This window comes from Acinonyx jubatus, chromosome B3, assembly GCF_027475565.1.
Source record: "Acinonyx jubatus isolate Ajub_Pintada_27869175 chromosome B3, VMU_Ajub_asm_v1.0, whole genome shotgun sequence".
NCBI classification, from domain to species: Eukaryota; Metazoa; Chordata; class Mammalia; order Carnivora; family Felidae; genus Acinonyx; species Acinonyx jubatus.
The window spans coordinates 40,524,474-40,542,046 of record NC_069386.1 but is presented as its reverse complement, the minus strand read 5'-3'; the positions used below and the strand labels follow the sequence as shown (position 1 = coordinate 40,542,046).

General features: G+C 36.6%; 1 protein-coding gene across 10 annotated transcripts in view; it reads right to left on the bottom strand.

Annotated features, from left to right (window-relative positions):
* Window positions 1–17,573, bottom strand: part of HERC1 (HECT and RLD domain containing E3 ubiquitin protein ligase family member 1) — a 185,545-nt gene that overhangs the window by 49,173 nt on the left and 118,799 nt on the right. For 9 of the 10 annotated variants that reach the window (XM_027067475.2, XM_053223904.1, XM_053223903.1 and 6 more), the window contains 6 exons: window positions 13,541–13,780; window positions 13,097–13,180; window positions 10,828–11,348; window positions 8,279–9,054; window positions 6,103–6,301; window positions 3,629–3,789 (listed from right to left, as the gene is read on the bottom strand). In XM_027067475.2, coding sequence (XP_026923276.1) covers window positions 3,629–3,789; window positions 6,103–6,301; window positions 8,279–9,054; window positions 10,828–11,348; window positions 13,097–13,180; window positions 13,541–13,780 — 1,981 coding nt within the window. The remainder of the gene's footprint in view (window positions 1–3,628; window positions 3,790–6,102; window positions 6,302–8,278; window positions 9,055–10,827; window positions 11,349–13,096; window positions 13,181–13,540; window positions 13,781–17,573) is intronic. The other variant, XM_053223908.1, reaches the window with a different exon arrangement.

The window sequence follows — 17,573 nt, the reverse complement described above, 5'->3', positions numbered from 1 at the left end:
GAACAATCCTTGAGGCTCATACAGGGTTGGGAAGAATTTGTGTTACCAGAAGGAAAGAACTACAATACACAAGGCACTGGACAGAATACTAAGAAAGGTATTAGTTCAGTGGTGGGGAAAAATTTAGCCAAGCTAAAGGCTGTTCTGGTCCCTCCTAACAAAGCTTAAAAGGAAGGCTTGAAAGAATCAAATCATTTCCAAGTAATTTAACTGTATCCTATAACAAAGTTAAAGTATATTTAAATAAACACAAACTATCAAGCACCCAAAAAGGTAAAATTCACAATCTCTAGTAACCAATATATAATTACCAAACATCCCTCCCCCCAAAAAAACCCCGAGAAAATATAATTCAAAATAAGTAGAAAAATTAGTCAACAGAAACAGACCTAGAAATTAGATATGTGCTAAGAAGAGAATGATATTTAAACAGGTATAAAGGTGATGTTCATTATTTGTGCATTCCATATTTGCAAATTCATCTACTCATTAAAGTTAATTTGTAACTCCCAAATCAATACTTGTGGTGCTTTCACAGTAATTTACATGCACACAGTGACAAAAACATTTCAATCTCCTGACACACTGGTTCCTAGCTGAGGTATAACAGGTGATGCTTACATTCTTGTTTGAGCTCCGAGACTGTAAACAAGTCTCCTTTTCATGGTCTATTTAGTGTCATGCGTTTTGCAGTTTTGTGCTTTTTGTTGGTGACTTCACTATTTAAAATGTCCATGAAGCATAGTGCTGAAATGCTGCTAGTTTATTTTTTTTTTTAAGTTTATTTATTTATTTTGAGAGAGAGACAGAGTGTGTGCGTACAAGCTGGGAAGAGGCAGAGAGAGGGGGAGAGAATCCACAAGCAGGCTCCACAGTGTCAGTACAGAGCCCAATGCTGGGGGCTCAATCTCACGAACTGTGAGATCATGACCTGAGCCGAAATCAAGAGTCAGAGGCTTAACCAACTGAGCCACCAGGAGCCCCTGTCTAGTGTTTCTAAGTCCAAGAAGGCCTTTCTAAGTCCAAGAAGGCCTCCGTATGCCTTATGGAGAAAATGTATGTGTCACATAAATTTCATTCAGGCATGAGTTATGGCTCTTGGCCATGAGTTCAATGCTAATGAATCAATAATATATATTAAATATAATGTATTTAAATAGAAACATACATAAAACAAGGTTATATACTTGACAAAATGTGACCAGAAGTTCACAAAAACCTACCCTTATCTCTCCCTTAGGAGTAATGGTTCATTTTTCACTAATTCAGTGTTCACAGTGACTTTATAGAAGAACATAACTATCCTAATAGTGAGAACTGACTGTTATTCCATGTATTTGATAAGGCAGAGAAAAGATTAATAAGCATGTTAAAGACGTGGAAGACTGTCTTTACAATGTATGAATGGAAAAGTACTAGATGGGATTAAGAGCAAATCTGATTCTGCAGGAGAAAAGATTAATGACCAGAAAACACAACAATAAAAACTATCCAAAATGGAAACAGACATTAAATAAATAAACAATAAAAAATAAATAAAAAGATATTTAAAAAAATCAAAGCATTAGTGATCTGTGGGACGACTTCAAGTGGCCTTGTATACACATAACCATAGACACTGAAATGGAGTTATACAACAGAAATACATCTGAAAAATAATGAATTAAAAATTTCCAAATTTAATGAAACTATAAATCCACAGATCCAACAAGCTCAATAAATCCCAAGCACAAGAAAACTAAATCAGGGCAGATCATAATAAAATTGCTTAAACCTAGTGATAAAACAGAAAAATCTTAAAAGCAGCCAGAGAAAAAGGCATATTATATCAAGATTAGAATGAAAGAAAAGTTATCATGCAAGCCAGAAGACAGCAGAGGATCTTAAAGCACTGAAAGAAAAAAAATCGTGAATCTAGAATTCTATACCCAGAGAAAATATTTTTCAAAAATGAAGGTGAAATACACTCTTTTAGATATACAAGAGCCAAAAGAATTCATCACTAGCAGATCATTACAAGACATGTTAAAGGGAAAGCAGAAGGAAATTATACCATATGGAAATTGGGAACTACATAAAGAAATAAAGAATCTAAGACCTGATAAATATGTGGGTAAATATAAAATACATACTTTAGATTTCAAATTCTTGCAAAGACAACTGGCTGTTTACAACAAAAATAATAACAATGTGTTATGGGCTTTATAACCTATGTGTATATTAAATGTATGATAAAAGTACAAAGACTAAGAAAGGGGAAATAAAAGTATACCATTGTTAGAATTTTTAATATATATGAAGTGGTACTTGAAAGTAGCCTGTAATAATTAAAAATGTATACTATAGACCTGAAAATAATCTCTAAAAATACACATATAGCTGATAAGCCAACAAAGGAGGTAAAATGAAATAATATAAAATATGAATTTAACAAAAAGACAAACAGAAGGAAAAGAGAAAGAACAGACAACGTGAACAGAAAGATGGTAACTTTAAACACAACCCTACCAATTATCACATTAAATGTAAATAGTCTACACACACCAATTAAAAGAGAATACCAGGTTGGATGAAAAAAGCAAGACCCAATGATAGGCTGCCTTTACAAAGCCCCTTTTAAATATAAAGACACAAAAAAGTAAAAGGCAAAAATGATGGGAGACAACATACCATCCTAACACTAATATATTTGTATCAGATAAAGCAGATTTAAGGACAAAGAATATTACCAGGAGTAAAGAGAGTCACTTGGTAATGACAAAGAGATCAATTCATTATGAAAACATAAGAATCTTAAATATTTATGGACCCAAAGAGAGTTTTAAAAGACATGAAACAAAAACTGATAAATGAAAGGAGAAATAAACAAATCCACAATTTCAGGCAGAGATTTCAACACTACTCTATCAATAATTGATACAGTAAGTAGACCAAATACTGATATTTACTGATACTTCTTTATCAGTAGAGATAAAGAAGACTTGAAAAAACAATCAACTACCTTGACTGACCAAACATTTACAGAACACTCCACTCAACAATAGCATAATACACATTTTTTCCAAGTCACATGGAATATTTACCAAAACAGACCATATTCTGGGCCATAAAATAAGTCTCAATAAATTAAAAAAAATTCATATTATACAAGATGCATTCTCTGATAACAATGAAATTAGAAATTAGTAAGAGAAAGACATCTGGAAAATTCCTAAAGATCTGGAAACAAAATAACATACTTCTAAATGACCAAAACTGTCAAAGAAGATATCCATGGTAAATTAGTACTTTAAACTGAATGAAAATGGAAACACAGCATTTCACAATGTGGAGGTTACAGCAAAAGCAATGGTGAAGGGAAATTCATAACACTAAAAATGCCTATAACAGAAAATAAGAAGGGTCTAGTATGACTGATGTATAGCATACCTTTTCTCTCCCACCTAGCCATAAATGAATCTACAGCTTCAAAATAGAGAAGACAATTTAGTTTGATAGGACAGATCACCCTTAATCAAAATCACTGTTTTACCTTCAATGAGAAAAAACACAATGCCCACGTTATGAAGTCCCACACATCAGGAATGCCAAGAGGTTTGGGTGTCATAGTGCATGACAGCACACGCACCTGTGCGGTTAGCTGGCCTTGCTGACTGGGAATCAGGAGAAGTTAAGCTTTGCCTTCTTCCTACTTCATCAGAAGGAGAGGTTGGTAACGATGATATTGGAGGAGTCTGTGCACGACGTGTGGGAAGTACAGTGGTAGTTGGGTAACTAGAGAACATTTGCCTTTAAGAAAACAATAATGGTTAGCATAAAAATCCAATTAGAAAATAATACATACATCATACATATGTATGTACATACATATGTATGTAATAATACATACATATGTATGTAATAATACATACATACAGTCTTCTTATAGAAGAATATTCAACCTGGAAAACTTTAAGTTAGCTATGGTTTAATGGAGGAGGGGAGAAAGACTCCTAACAATTTTAATAATCATTATCACATAGGATACATTTACTATAAAAGTAATATGTTACCATTTGTTTGGCAAAATGCCAGCAACATAGCAGGTGAGGGGAAGGCAGCAATTAATAAAATAGATTTTTAAAATATCCCTGCTTTCATGGAGCTTTCCTTCTACTATAAGAAGATGACAGGGTTATTTTGATAGGTATACAGTAGTTAAAGAATAAGGGATTTTAAAGATAGCTAAATTACAGTTACTTCAAATATAAATTTACTAGCTGGCCATGAAATTATTCACAGGTATTCAAAGTAATAGACTATAGGTAAGTTATGGAAAGAAAAGAGAACTGCCCAGTCACTTAACACAACTGAAAAACAGCATATGAATGGTATGCCAGCCATGTAGAGGGGGAAAGGTACAAGAGAGGCAGCCCCCTCAGGCTGAGAAGGCACACACTGGCTTAAGAATAAAATCCAGGAAGGTCCTCATTGACTGTCTACTCTTTAGATTTGTCCAACAAAATAACCTTTTAAGCATCAAAAAATACTGTCTACCCAGTCAAATAACTGATACATGATATTCACACAGGCAGCAGTTGTTCCCTGATCTTTCTCTAGTGTTAAATGATGCTTAGTCAGGCAGAGACAACAGCAGCTCTAATACAGTCCCAGCCAACAGCAGGCAAAGACTGAGAAGAAAGGAGGAGTCACAAAGTCTATGAATGCCTGTGAGAGCAAGGGAATATTATTCTACCAGTGAATGCCATGTCTACACTGCACAGCTTGGAAGGCAACAAGGATTAAAAACCATATTAGAATATCCTATCATTCTTCTTTTCCTCCTTTCTTGAACAGAAGCACCCCCGTGGAACTGTTATCAAGTGAGAGAGTTAGGATATGTGAGGACTGGGCAATGGTAGCTGCTAGGATTATTACTCCTCCTGCCCAAGACCAGAGCAGTAACTCAGTTGTGTGAGCTAAAGACTACTGCATTAAGGGTCCGGTCAGGTCCCTTATGACTCAGGTCATAATCTCTCAGTTCATGAGTTCAAGCCCCGCATCAGGCTCTCTGCTTTCAGCGCAGAGCCCACCCTCGGATCAGATCAGATCGTCTGTGACAACCTTCTCTCTTGGCTCCCCTCTGGCTTATATGCACATGTGCACTCTCTCTCAAAAACAAACATTAAAAAAAAAAAAATCACTGGGGAACCTTAATTAGAATGCAAACTGTGCCCCACCAGACCTACTGAATGAGACAGGGGGATACTTTACAGTCCCAGAGCCTTAAAAAGCCTCCCAGGTGGCTCCTGTGGACACAAAAAATTGAAAAGCATTACAGTAATAGCCCCTCTCCTACTCTCTAAGATGTCAGTCTACACAATGGGAATGATAATAACCTGTCAATTATGGGAAGGGGGGAAAGAAAGAAGAAAAAGGGAGACCAACCATTCTACTGCTCTTTATTTCACTTAGGCCCTACTTAAGGGAGCTCACAAAATAGTCGCTCCCTAATGATTTTCTCTTAGAAGTTTTCATTCTGTGTATATAACTGGTAAAGTGAAACAGAAAGAAAACTCACACATTATTTGGAATTTACAAACCTACTAAAATAGGGTTGGCTGAAGAAGTATCTATTGTAAGACAGGCTCTTTCATTTGAAAAGTAGACTTGTTTGATCTTACAGTAAGAATGAAAGTATAATTAAGAAATTATGCTTAAAAGGGAAATAACTAGAGAAAATTATTTTCATGGAAGTGACCTCCATCTTGAGGCTCTAATATTCAATACAAGCATTTACTTTTTGAGGAAAAAAATATCCAAAAGCCTAGCTGAAAGAAAAGAAAAGATCATTATAAGGAGATAGACTCCTACACTATCTGACTGTCGGTGGCATGGGTGATAAATCCAGACCACCCCTCGACTGGCTATGAGACTTGTGCAAGTTATTTAACTTCTGAGGGGCATTCCCAACTTTAGCAAAATGGGTTTGACTTTATGATCTCTTAGGTTCCTCCTAGCTCTAGAATGCCTTTAGTTGGGCACATTCTTCACTGACAGAACAATCACGTGTTCAGAATCATAGGCATCAATACGGCAGATGTTAAAGGTCAACTTCCCTACCTGAGAAGACTAAGTGGCATCACTCCTGGGGATTCAGATGCAGGTACTGTTTCTGTGTCAGTGACTGGAGTGGTGGCAGTCGTGGTGTCTTCCAGCGAGCTGCTCATAAAGGAAGTTGTGCTCGAGGCTGATGGGCTAGTGGTAACTGGTGTTTGTGCCTGCTGGGCTTGGTCACTTTCTTCAGCTTGTTGATCAATCTCTATAAACCAAGGTAAATATTAAGAAAGTAGTAAGGATTTGTTTTATCACAAGTGACATATAAATGAAAAACTTACAATATGAAAAGTTTCTAAATATATTTCCCAAGTGCCAATTTCTATGACATATTTTTTTAATGTTCTTGCATATATACACCCTGTATTCACTACTGTAGAGCCTTACTACAGACTCTACTAATAAATACACTTTTGTAATAAATTTTCTTTTTTAGAGAAGAAGGTTCTCTTAAAAACAAGAAAGAAGTCACCTGGGTGGCTCAGTCAGTCAAGAGACCACCTCCTGATTTCTGCTCAAGTCATGATCTCACAATTCCTGAGATCAAGACATGCACTGGGCTCTGTGCTCATTGCTCGGAGCTTGCTTGGGATTTCCTCTCTCTCTCTCTCTCTCTGCCCCTCTCCGGCTTGCACGTGCGTGCTCTCTCAAAATAAACTTAAAAAAAATAAAAATAAAAACAAAAATAGTCTCACTTTTGTTTTTATGATTTGACTAGAGGTTCTCTAAAGGTTATCTATCTAATCATTAAAATTCTATTTCCTGGTTGCACCTGAGTGGCTCAGTTAAAGTATCCACTCTTGATTTCGGCTCAGGACAGGATCTCACAGTTCAGGGAATTGAGCCCTGCAATCAGGCTCCATCCTGCCAGCACAGAGCCTGCTAGGGATTCTCTCTCCCCGCCCCTCCCCGACTTTCTCTCTCTCTCTCTCTAAACAAACAAACAAACAAACAAACAAACAAAAAAAACGGCTGTGTTTCCTGGGCGTCTGGGTGGCAAAGTCAGTTGAGTGTTCGACTCTTGATTTCAGCTCAGGTCACAATCACAGAGTTGTGGGATCGAGCCCCACATCAGGCTCTGCACTGAGTATGGAGCCTGCCTGAGTTTCTCTCTCTCTCTATCCCTATGTGCTCTCTCTTGCTCTCAAGTAAAAAAACAATAAATTTTTTAAAAAACTGTATTTTCTTAGCACTTTGATTTTGATGTGCCTATCTTTAGACTTTACATAGGCAAAGATGAAGACATGTAAATACAAGTAATACATGTAAATATAATACAAATCTAGATAGAAACCCCATGCTCTAAAAAGGACAATGTCTCACAAAATAAACTACTCCCAAGAACTAAAAAATTAATTAAAATGTCTAAGAGCTTACAAAGTATTTATAATTTTTTTTCTTATCTAGTGAGGGAGCTTACAAATAAAGAGAATATCAAGATAGCAGTTACCACAAAGACAGCTAATTCTATTGGGGTTACTAAATGGCCACATACCTACATAATCATGATCTTAATACTATTTATATGCAACATGTACTTCCTTCTGCCTATCTACCATTTAATCTATGAAAGGAAGAAAGGGAGTGAGGAAAAAGGGAAGGTAGGAAGAAGAGGAAGGGAAAAAAGAAAAAAGGAAAAGAAGTTCCATGAAGGCAAGGGACTCTGTTCACTGCTGACTTTCCAAGAACCAAGAAGAGTACCTGGCATATAACAGGGACTCAATAAATATTTACTGAATAAACTTCATTTTTATCTCAGAATTCATATTCCAAAAGGTGAAGATAAAGATAAAATAAGGGCTTTTTTTCCCCTACAATACAGAATCTATAAAAGTAATACTTTAAATGTCTCTGAGAAGATATCAGTATATATACTATATATGTTTTGAATCAGATCAATAAATTATTGAGTATCTTTTGTGGCATGAGTTAACTTTTACAAAACATAGTAGTAATTATTAAGTTCTGTGCTTGTATACGTTTTAAATAGAAAATTATAGGTAAACAGATAATTATTAATATAAAAGAAACAAACAAAAAAACCTGTTCACCTTGCAAAGGAAAAACAATGTGAAAACTGCTGTGGCCAAAAAAATTTTTGATGAATAACTTATGGAATATATCACATCTGACATGAATAATTTCAACAACACATAAGGAAAAGAAAAAGCAGATAACATACCTTGCTTAATTTTGCCCCCAAACTGGTCTTCCAGGAGCCCATGGACCACCAATTTGTAGATCATGGCTTGAGCTCGTTCCAGATCAGCTAATCCCAACGCTCTCTTTATGGGCGACCGCATGACGGCTCGCTTCACCATATGTCGCATCAGGAACTGCAAGGCTGCTCGCATCTCCACATCTTCATGAACAACTGGAGAGCTTGCACAGTCTGAGTTATGGCCATTTTCAGCCAGGACTTTTGGTATCAGCAACAGCTCAGCATATTTACTACAGCCAAGAAGAGCACTAAGTGATTTCATAGCACCGAGGTAGAGATAGGACAGTTGGACTGCTCTGATTTCTGACTGGGCTATGTCATGGTTTTTGGATATGTGTTCGTGATTTTTTCTTTTTCCTTCTGTTATCTGATATTGGGATTCCACACTTGGCAGTGTTGAGTCTAAAGAAAATGAAGCTATTTCGTTTTCGGATTTGGAGGCTGTGGTACCCTGATTTTTGACATCATCGGATGTTAAGCCTGTTCGCGTATCTAAAGCAGATTCACTCTCGGTTTTCTGCTCAACATCTCCTTTCTCCTCAGACTCATGTCGGTGTTTCTTTTCATGTCGCTTGGTGCTCTGTTTGCCCATGTCTTCATGAATACCAGTCAGATATGTGAGGTCCAGCAACACAGAAGCCGTCAGGCCTCGGAATCGCGCCACATCAAAAGGCAATGGTTCACAGGGCTCCAGATTATACAATGGAGTATCACTAGGCGACCAAAAAGTTGGGAAGCTTTAATAAAGATCAGAATGACACAGGAAGAAGCAAGTGAGGGATAGACGGGAGGAAGGTACAGAAAATAATGTAAACAAATAAGATGTATCATGTACACAGTACAAAGCATAATTTACACAAACTAGAGAACTCATTACAAAGAGAAAAATAAATCTATTATGAGAAAATGGGGAGATGTGATGCTAAATGCAAAAACAATGAGATGTGCATGTACTTTCAAATCAGAATATTGTTACTACAATGCAAGCCAGGAATTAGCAAAATTTCTGTAAGAGAGCCAAATAGTAAATATAGCTTTCAACCCTGCCATCATAGTATGAAAGCAGTCACTGAATACCTAAATGAATGTGTGTGGCTGTGTAACATTATTTATAAACATAAGAGGTGGGCCAGATGTAGTCTGTCTATCCCTGATATAAGCTATGTGGAAAGGTTGTATAATAAATTTTACTTATTATGTGCGTAATGACTATAACCTATTTCAGAGAAGACTTTATTTCCATTTAAAACATAACTTTGTAGTCTTCAATTAATGCCTCTAATTTGTAGTTTAAGCAAAAATAGGATCACACACTTCCTGATATTTGGCAAAAATTTACTGAAGTTTAAAAATGTAAGTACACAAAAAATGTAACAGCTTTAGCAAGCATCTAAAGTTTGGTGGCATAAATTTGTTATACTAACCTAAATCTTAATTTTAGCTTAACCTTAATCTTTATTTTCCCTTTGTCTTATTTCCTTATTTGTTTTGATTATTCTATGTTACATTTGCATTTTAATAAGGAATCATAAATCCTTTCTGAAACAAGGCAAAGAATAAAAGAAAAGGTAAATACTTTCATGTAACACTGTAAAATTTTCATTGGTTTCTTAGCTTGGTGGAATGGGGTAAAGTAGGGTCCATTAACTCCTAAAATTGTGTATAAAGGTTACACGTGTTATTTTCAGCTGAGAGAAATCTATAGCTATTGTTACATTCTAAAACAGCACTGCCTTCAAAGAAATGTTATGAACCGCTGTTTTAGATATTGTCCCATGTCATATTAACACTATTAAGCAATCACTTTAGGCAATATAATGAACAGTTACATATTATAATTAATAAATCCACATTTTCAAAGAAGATACATGACGTATTTCCTTTGAAACGTACGGAGTTTCTTTTTCTCACAAATCCTATCTGACTGCAAACATGTCTAAATGCGTTTAAGTATATCATTTGTGTTAAATAAACGTAATTTCCATATCTATCCAAAATATTGCACACTGAAGGGACAGAAGTATGTGCTTTAAAAAAAAAAAAAAAAAGTAAGAGTACTTATATCACAGTTAATCCCAAACTTAATTTTAGTCACTCAAATGTTTCTGCCTACACTCAAAGCCCACCTACACAAAATGTAACTGACAAATCTGCTGGCTGGCTTTTTTCTATCCCGGTATGTAATGGAAATGATCAAAAAGTAAGTAGCCAAATGAAAAATAAAGACGGATCCCAGTTAAACCTAAATTAGTGAGCTTACCATTTCTTCACAAAACAAAACAAACAAAACAAAACAAAACACCATATATTTTATTAACTACTAGTATTCCAGGGAACATGGGTTTGAGATATATTCCTTTATGAAATCAAATTACTCATACCCAACTGTATGAAAAAAACTTATTTTAAAAACTGGCTCACCTAAAACACAGTTACTCACTGTCCATAGGCAATGGCCCATTTCACCATTAAATACTCGTTTGCTAAAAGTGTAACTCAACAGATCATACCTGATGGTAATTTCTGCTTCATCCCATTGGACCTTAGCAGACGTGCTGCCCTCTTTGACCACTCCCAGCAGCGTGGCATGGCGCCCAGTTTGCTTGTGAACACACCGACCTCCAACTCTAAGACCAGCATCAACTCCTCCTATCACTGCCAGCACAGGCCACACCTCTATGCAAAGGGTCCTCAGCTGCGGCTCTGAGAGGTCAGCAAGGCCATGTCTATTATGTTTACCTTTCTCTTCCTCTTTGCTTTCCTTCTCCTCTCTCATTTCATTTTCCTCTCGGCTTTGAACCGAGCGGCTTTTCTTTAGCTTCTGACCTGACTCTTTAATACATATCTTAATTTTATGCAGCCTTTCCATCATTTTTTTGTTAATGCAGTAAGTCCAACGGTCTGTTCGGTGAAGGATACGGATAAGCTGAATAGTGGCCTCCGCCAGCACTGCTGCTACTGGACTACAGATAGGGTCTCCTGGAAGTAAGTCTCGTGGTGTCCCACGCATTTGCATATCACAAATTTTCACCTATAAGAAAAAAAGAAGGCGGCAAATGTGTGATTAATAGTTCTTATAAACCATTAGTCACTATACATTCTAGTACATGTAATCCCATGTTGAACTAGTGTTTGGTCTCCTAATATATATGCGTATTTATACCACTGGCTGCTGGTAAAGAGTGAGCAAATATTACAAATTTACTAAAGTTAGGAGCAGTATGGTCCTCTGAAACAAGGTGCCCCATTATTTAAACTTCCTCCTGCAGCCTGTATTAGAGCTGTTGCAGCCACCCAAAAGGTGGATATAGACTAAGGTGTATGTGACTGGCTCAATTTACTCCCTACCCTGCCCCCCCCCCCCCAACAACAAAAAAGCCTTGAGAATCTAGTCATTCTTATCCTCAAGACAAGTCCTCAGAGCATCTTACACTGTTCAATGGCTACAAAGATAAAATTGTTAAGTCTAGATAACTGGGATATTCCCAACCTACACATATTTCAAATAAGACACTGAGGTTAAATTAAAAGAAGAGCAAGATTTGGATCCAGATCTTAATTCTGCACAATCTTAGGAAATTATTTAATCTCGCTAAACCTCAGTTTTTTCATCTGAAAAAAATTGCACTAATAATGGTAACTGTCTCTTATGGTTAAAGATTGAGACGATGTACTTAAACTGCTTATTACTACAGTGCCAGATACATAGTAAATGTTCAAAAAGAGGTTAACTACCATTAATATTGTTTTCATCAGAGACTGTGAAACTTATCAGAAAAGGCTTCTGGACAGAATAAATTGATTGCGACACAGTGTACAGGTGAATTAATTCCTTCAAGGTTCATAGATGTTGGGGAGCAATAGGCCATCACTCTAACCAGGTGATAGCAGAGACTATTTTGGGCTGCAAGAATATCACCAAGGAAAGGGATGACTGCAGGTACTGGGCTGTCTCTGAACTTCATCCCCAGTTTTGCTGACTACCTACTCAGGAGGCAGCTCCCTTCACTTATAAAATGCTAGCTTAAAATTACATGACCTTGAAAATTTTAAAAACACATTTAAAAGCACAGAATAAAAGGTAACTTTCATAGGTAGGACTGATCAAGTTCAGCACTTCCATTATAGACATATGACAGTGTGAACACTTTCTACTACAAAAGAACTAGAAATTCTGGAGACGAGAGCTAGGCCACACTTCATCCTCAAGTGAAAGGATGTGGTAGAAAAGAAAGCAACAGGGAGACCACAAAGACGTTTGTCTCTTCTTGGCTTTTAGATGAAGAAAAAAAAAGTTTTTAGCGAGAGTATAGCCCTTTAATACTGTCCTCCTGAAGGTTTGGGGTTCAAATTAACACCATCTATAAGGTGTAAGAACCCCCTCAGCTGAATGAACCTCAGGTTCCATATCACAACTGGATCTGCCATTATTCAGCTAAGGGTATCTGATTACATTTAAGATTATTTCTAGATCTCTTTCTCGAATGAACAACTGCCAATGAACCAGATTACTCCTAAACTATCGCCTATGATTCCTATAATTGAAAGTTGACTCATTACATTCAAATTGCCAGAATATCAAATAGTGCCTTAATGAAGAGGAAAGGCAATTTCTAAAAGTAATCTAACTTTCTAGGAGAATAAATTACCTGAACAGGTACTTTTAATGGTAGAAATACTTTATTCCATTTATAAACTCTATCTGATCCTAACAAATATTAATTTAAAAGAAGACAAATATCCTTTACACTTAAGTATAAATGTTTGAAGTTTCATTACCTTCTCCCCTGGGTTGCTACTATAGAACATTACACACGGGTATAACTCTGCTGCGTCCACATCTTCAAAAGCCAATTTGGGTTCCTATAGTGTGGCAGAGGAGACGAAAACACATTTTTTAAAAAAATATGGAATATCTAATTACATTAAGACTCAAAGCTCTTATGAGACAGAACACAATTTATAAGATCAAATCTCAACCCTGCTAACCAAGAAAATTCCACATGTAACTAATGATCCTGATTTGTTCATCTGCTTCAAAAATCTTACTGGGAATTTACTATCTTTCTGTTGTTTCTGTGGTCCTGGTAAATACTAAAAGAACCAAAAGGTATTAGAGAAAAAGCAAAGGGTGGATAACGTATTAATTGAGTAATCAGCACTTAAATAACTGAGTGTAAATAAAAAAGAAAACATGCAATGCTTGTCAATGAGTTTCAGTACCTCTCCATTTTTCCCAAAGGAAATGGTTCTGGCTTCCATGTCTAACACACAGGTAATGAAATCTCCTTGAGTAAAACTGGACAACGTCAGAGTCTGTTCTCCATTGTGATAGAGGTTACCACTGTAGGCCCGGTACAGCCACATATCGGAGGTAGTACGGTGGTTAAAGTCATGTACTGGCCAGCGAGAAACTCCAACACACGTGCCTTCATTACCTCTGTTTTCCTTCACAATGTAAAACTAAAATGAAAATGGTAATGTTCACTAATATCCAAAAAACTTGTTTATGTATAATTAACTGTATAAACCAATACTGGGGAATATGCTCACAAGTAACATTGATGCATTTATGGGAATACGATAAGTTCATTTTCAGCCCAAGTGAAAATAACATATAAATGAAACAATTTCATCATTTTATAAAATAAATGAAAATTCACTAGACTAGAACAATTCTAACTCATTAAAACATAGTTACAGTATTATTTGGAGAAAAGAGAGAGAGACAAGTGGGAAAAGATGGTGCTCTGGTGCCTGGTGGGCTACAGAGTTACAGGTGTTATGAAACAGCAGGTAAACTGCTATCTGTTGAGAGAGATAAAAGTTACCTATGGAATTCAAAAGTAATAGATCCAACCATAGGAGAGTTAGTTCACTGACTCCAGTGACTGCTTTAGGCCCTGTTAGCTAAAGTGAGTCAAAAAGAGGATAAAGTTTGTAGTGTGCTCTCTTGTAGGCGGGAAGAGAAAGGGGCCCAAACATCCTTATAAAAAGGCTTTGGATGGGCCAAATAATAAAAATTAACTTGCAGTTGCCTCTCCTCTGGGCAGGAGGGGGAAGAGTTCAAATTTCCCTGAAGGAGAGTTCTGGGTAGATCAAAAATATTAGAAGTTTGTGTTGCTTTTTCCTCCAAGAGGAAAAAAAGATCAATCAGTTCCCAAAGCTGGAGCAAAGCTTTAAATAAACAAAAAAGAAAAAAGAAATGAAAATACAAACACCTCTCTAGATATTTTCTTTAGCCTAGATGCTTCCACTGCTGTAGCAGTGGTCCTGACCCAATGAATTACCCTAAATTTACTGCTAGGGCTTTGAGTAAACCTGAAATCTGAGGGTAAAAGTAAATTTTTAAAAAAAGCATTTGCAAGTGTTCTGTGGCTACTGCATCTGGATGTATGATAAAAATTGATGTAAAATTAATAAATCCTAAGGGATCATCCTGATCAGTGAAAGCTGCAAAAGAAAAATTGTTAGGGAGATCCAACTTCCATGTTTTCTACCACCAGTGGGTAAATTTAAACTCTTTTGAGTACTGGAGACAAAAATAAGTTTCCATAACTGATGATTTTTGCCTCTGGAAAAAGAGAGACCAAATAAAAAGAGTGGTAATCTCCAGAGAGAGATACACAGATACACTTTCAGAGTTTTAAAAAGCAGTTTTACTTGCCATTGAGTTCTTGTAAAATCTGATATCTGACTCTTAGAGGCTAATGATTTTCCAACCTAAATTTTGACTGGCGAAATTTGGACTCTAAAGACTGACAAGGCAAAAAAACAAAAACAAAACAAACAAACAAAACCACCTACAAAAGTATTACTTGTCACTTTGACTTAAAACACAGCAGTTTGGTCTTACAAGAATCTATGCTTCATTGCTGCCAAAAAAGTTGCTTAGCTTTTTAGAATCCTGAATTTATAGATCCTAATTACCTGGACCTGACTCTAATCTAAAACCTGAAATTATCTGCCTTGGGCTGTTTCAACCTAACATGAGCTATGCTCAACTTAAAAGCAGAAACTGGCCCAATGAACAAAACCTAAATTCTGGGACTGTTGTGGATTTAGGACTCCTCTGTGGGGCCAAAAACTATGAAAATATCATCGATTCTGCTGGACTGTCCAGATCACTTGCAGATACCCCTGGGTAAGGGCTTTTTCTTTTATGGAACCATCTAAATTTGAACTAATTGGCTCCATATTTCTGACAAAGAAAATGATTATACTCCTAACTTGCAATTCCTGCTCAAAATAGAAAGTTGGAGGAAGGCATACCCCAGGGAGTATAACCCTGCCATCCACTCTTAATTAACTGGACTGTCAACCTCTTCTTGGGGACATCCCACTGCTGTTGACTTATGCTCAGGTTTTTGGATTAGTTGCAGTTTGCAACAACAGACTGATAGCTTGACTACATGTCACATCTTTCTTCTGATACACTTATTTTAGTAAGGCCTTTTATTAAAAGAAGCTCTCACAGAAAGAGATTTATCTTTCTAGGCTGCTAACTAGATAAATGATTAGGATAAAAGAGGAGGTTTTTAAACTTTCTATTTTGAAATAAAAAAATTTTTTAACTGGGCTTTTGTCCTGACCAATCTCCCAACTAACTCTTCTGGTTAAGTTGTATGAAAATGTTTTTGTGTAAAAATTCTTTTGTCCTTGCACCCAACCCTTCTGGACAAAAGGTCTAAATGAAGACAAAAAAAATGATGGAAAAAATCTGAAGTTATAATTACTAAATGAGACATACTGATTTTAGAATAAGGGGGGAAAAAAAACAAAAACCCAGACCCTTGGGAAGTGTGGAGGAGTGGGGAAGGCATTAATGATCTTTGTTTTTGAGAACTGCTTCTCTTTAGAGGGGAAAAAATCTATATTGTCTTGAAGGCTACTGTGAGTACTTCATATTCAACCTGACTGCTGAGCCTCCCGTTACAAATGACAGGCTGTAAGAAACAGGGGGTGGCTGGCCCCAGCACCTGCACATTTCCAGCACACCTCTAGATGTCATCATGCTCTTCAGGCAGATAAAGTGAAGTCAGAGAAAAACAAAACCATTTAAATGACTGCCTTTAGGCAGTATCTGAGTCCCAATGACTCTAGATTATTCAAACTGCACTGGGAATAGAGAGTGGGGGGCCCTCTGGTGGAATGTCACATTGGGGCCCCGTTAACATGTTCTGCTTAACCTGATTAGGGGTATCCTAACAATTATAAACTATTTGTTTCCAGGGATAGCATGTATGCCTTCTAGAATTGTATTTCTTGTGTATACACCCTATCATGACACTACCTGAGCCCTGGACTGGCCAGAGGTGTGCTGTGCTGAACTGATGCCTAAGTGAGTTAATATAAAAAACTTAAAGACAAATCCACATGGCTTTCTATGACAGACATTTATGGTTAATGAGATTTGTTTTTAACTAGCTAAGTCTAAAACCAAGGAAGCATAACTGAAGTCAATAGTACAGGCTGGTCTCACCCTGTTGCCTGGCGCCCTACTGATAATAATATACTATATTATTTATAGTATATACTACACATACATATATATGTATGTGTGTGTATACACACACACACACACACACACACACACACACACACACACACACAATATAATTTTACTATAAAGAGACTATGGCCAAGAGCCAACGGGGTCAACTGTGATAAAAAGGAATTAATACAGCAGAGACTGCCATCCATAGAAAGGCCTGCTTGCAATGTTGGTCCTTGGCTGGCATCTGGAACTAGAATGATAACCAGTTCCCTTCAGTGATAAAAACTTTACAAGAAGGGTAGCTCATTGTGCCTAGACTGTTTTGTACAACGTTATAGTTTAACATAAACACCTGCTTTCCTTCTGGGAATCTAAAATTTTAGTGTATGTCAGAGGGTGACCAGCACCCAATAAAAATCTTGGGCATGGAATCTCTAATGGGCTTTCCCAGGCAGAAACATCACATCATTATTGTATTTTCATGGCTGAGTATGATCTCTGTGATCCCTCATGAGAGGGATTATCATAATTTTTTAACTGTTCATTTAAAAAAAAAATTTCAGGTAACTTTAGAAGACATTATAGAAGTTACAAAAATAATAGAGTTCCTGTATACCTTCATTCAGTTTCCATTTATGTTAACATCTTACATAATGATAAAACATTTACATATGATTTTTTTTTTTTTTTAAGTAGGCTCCATGCCCAACATAGGGCTTGAACTCACAACCCTGAGATCAGGAGTTGCATGCTCTACTG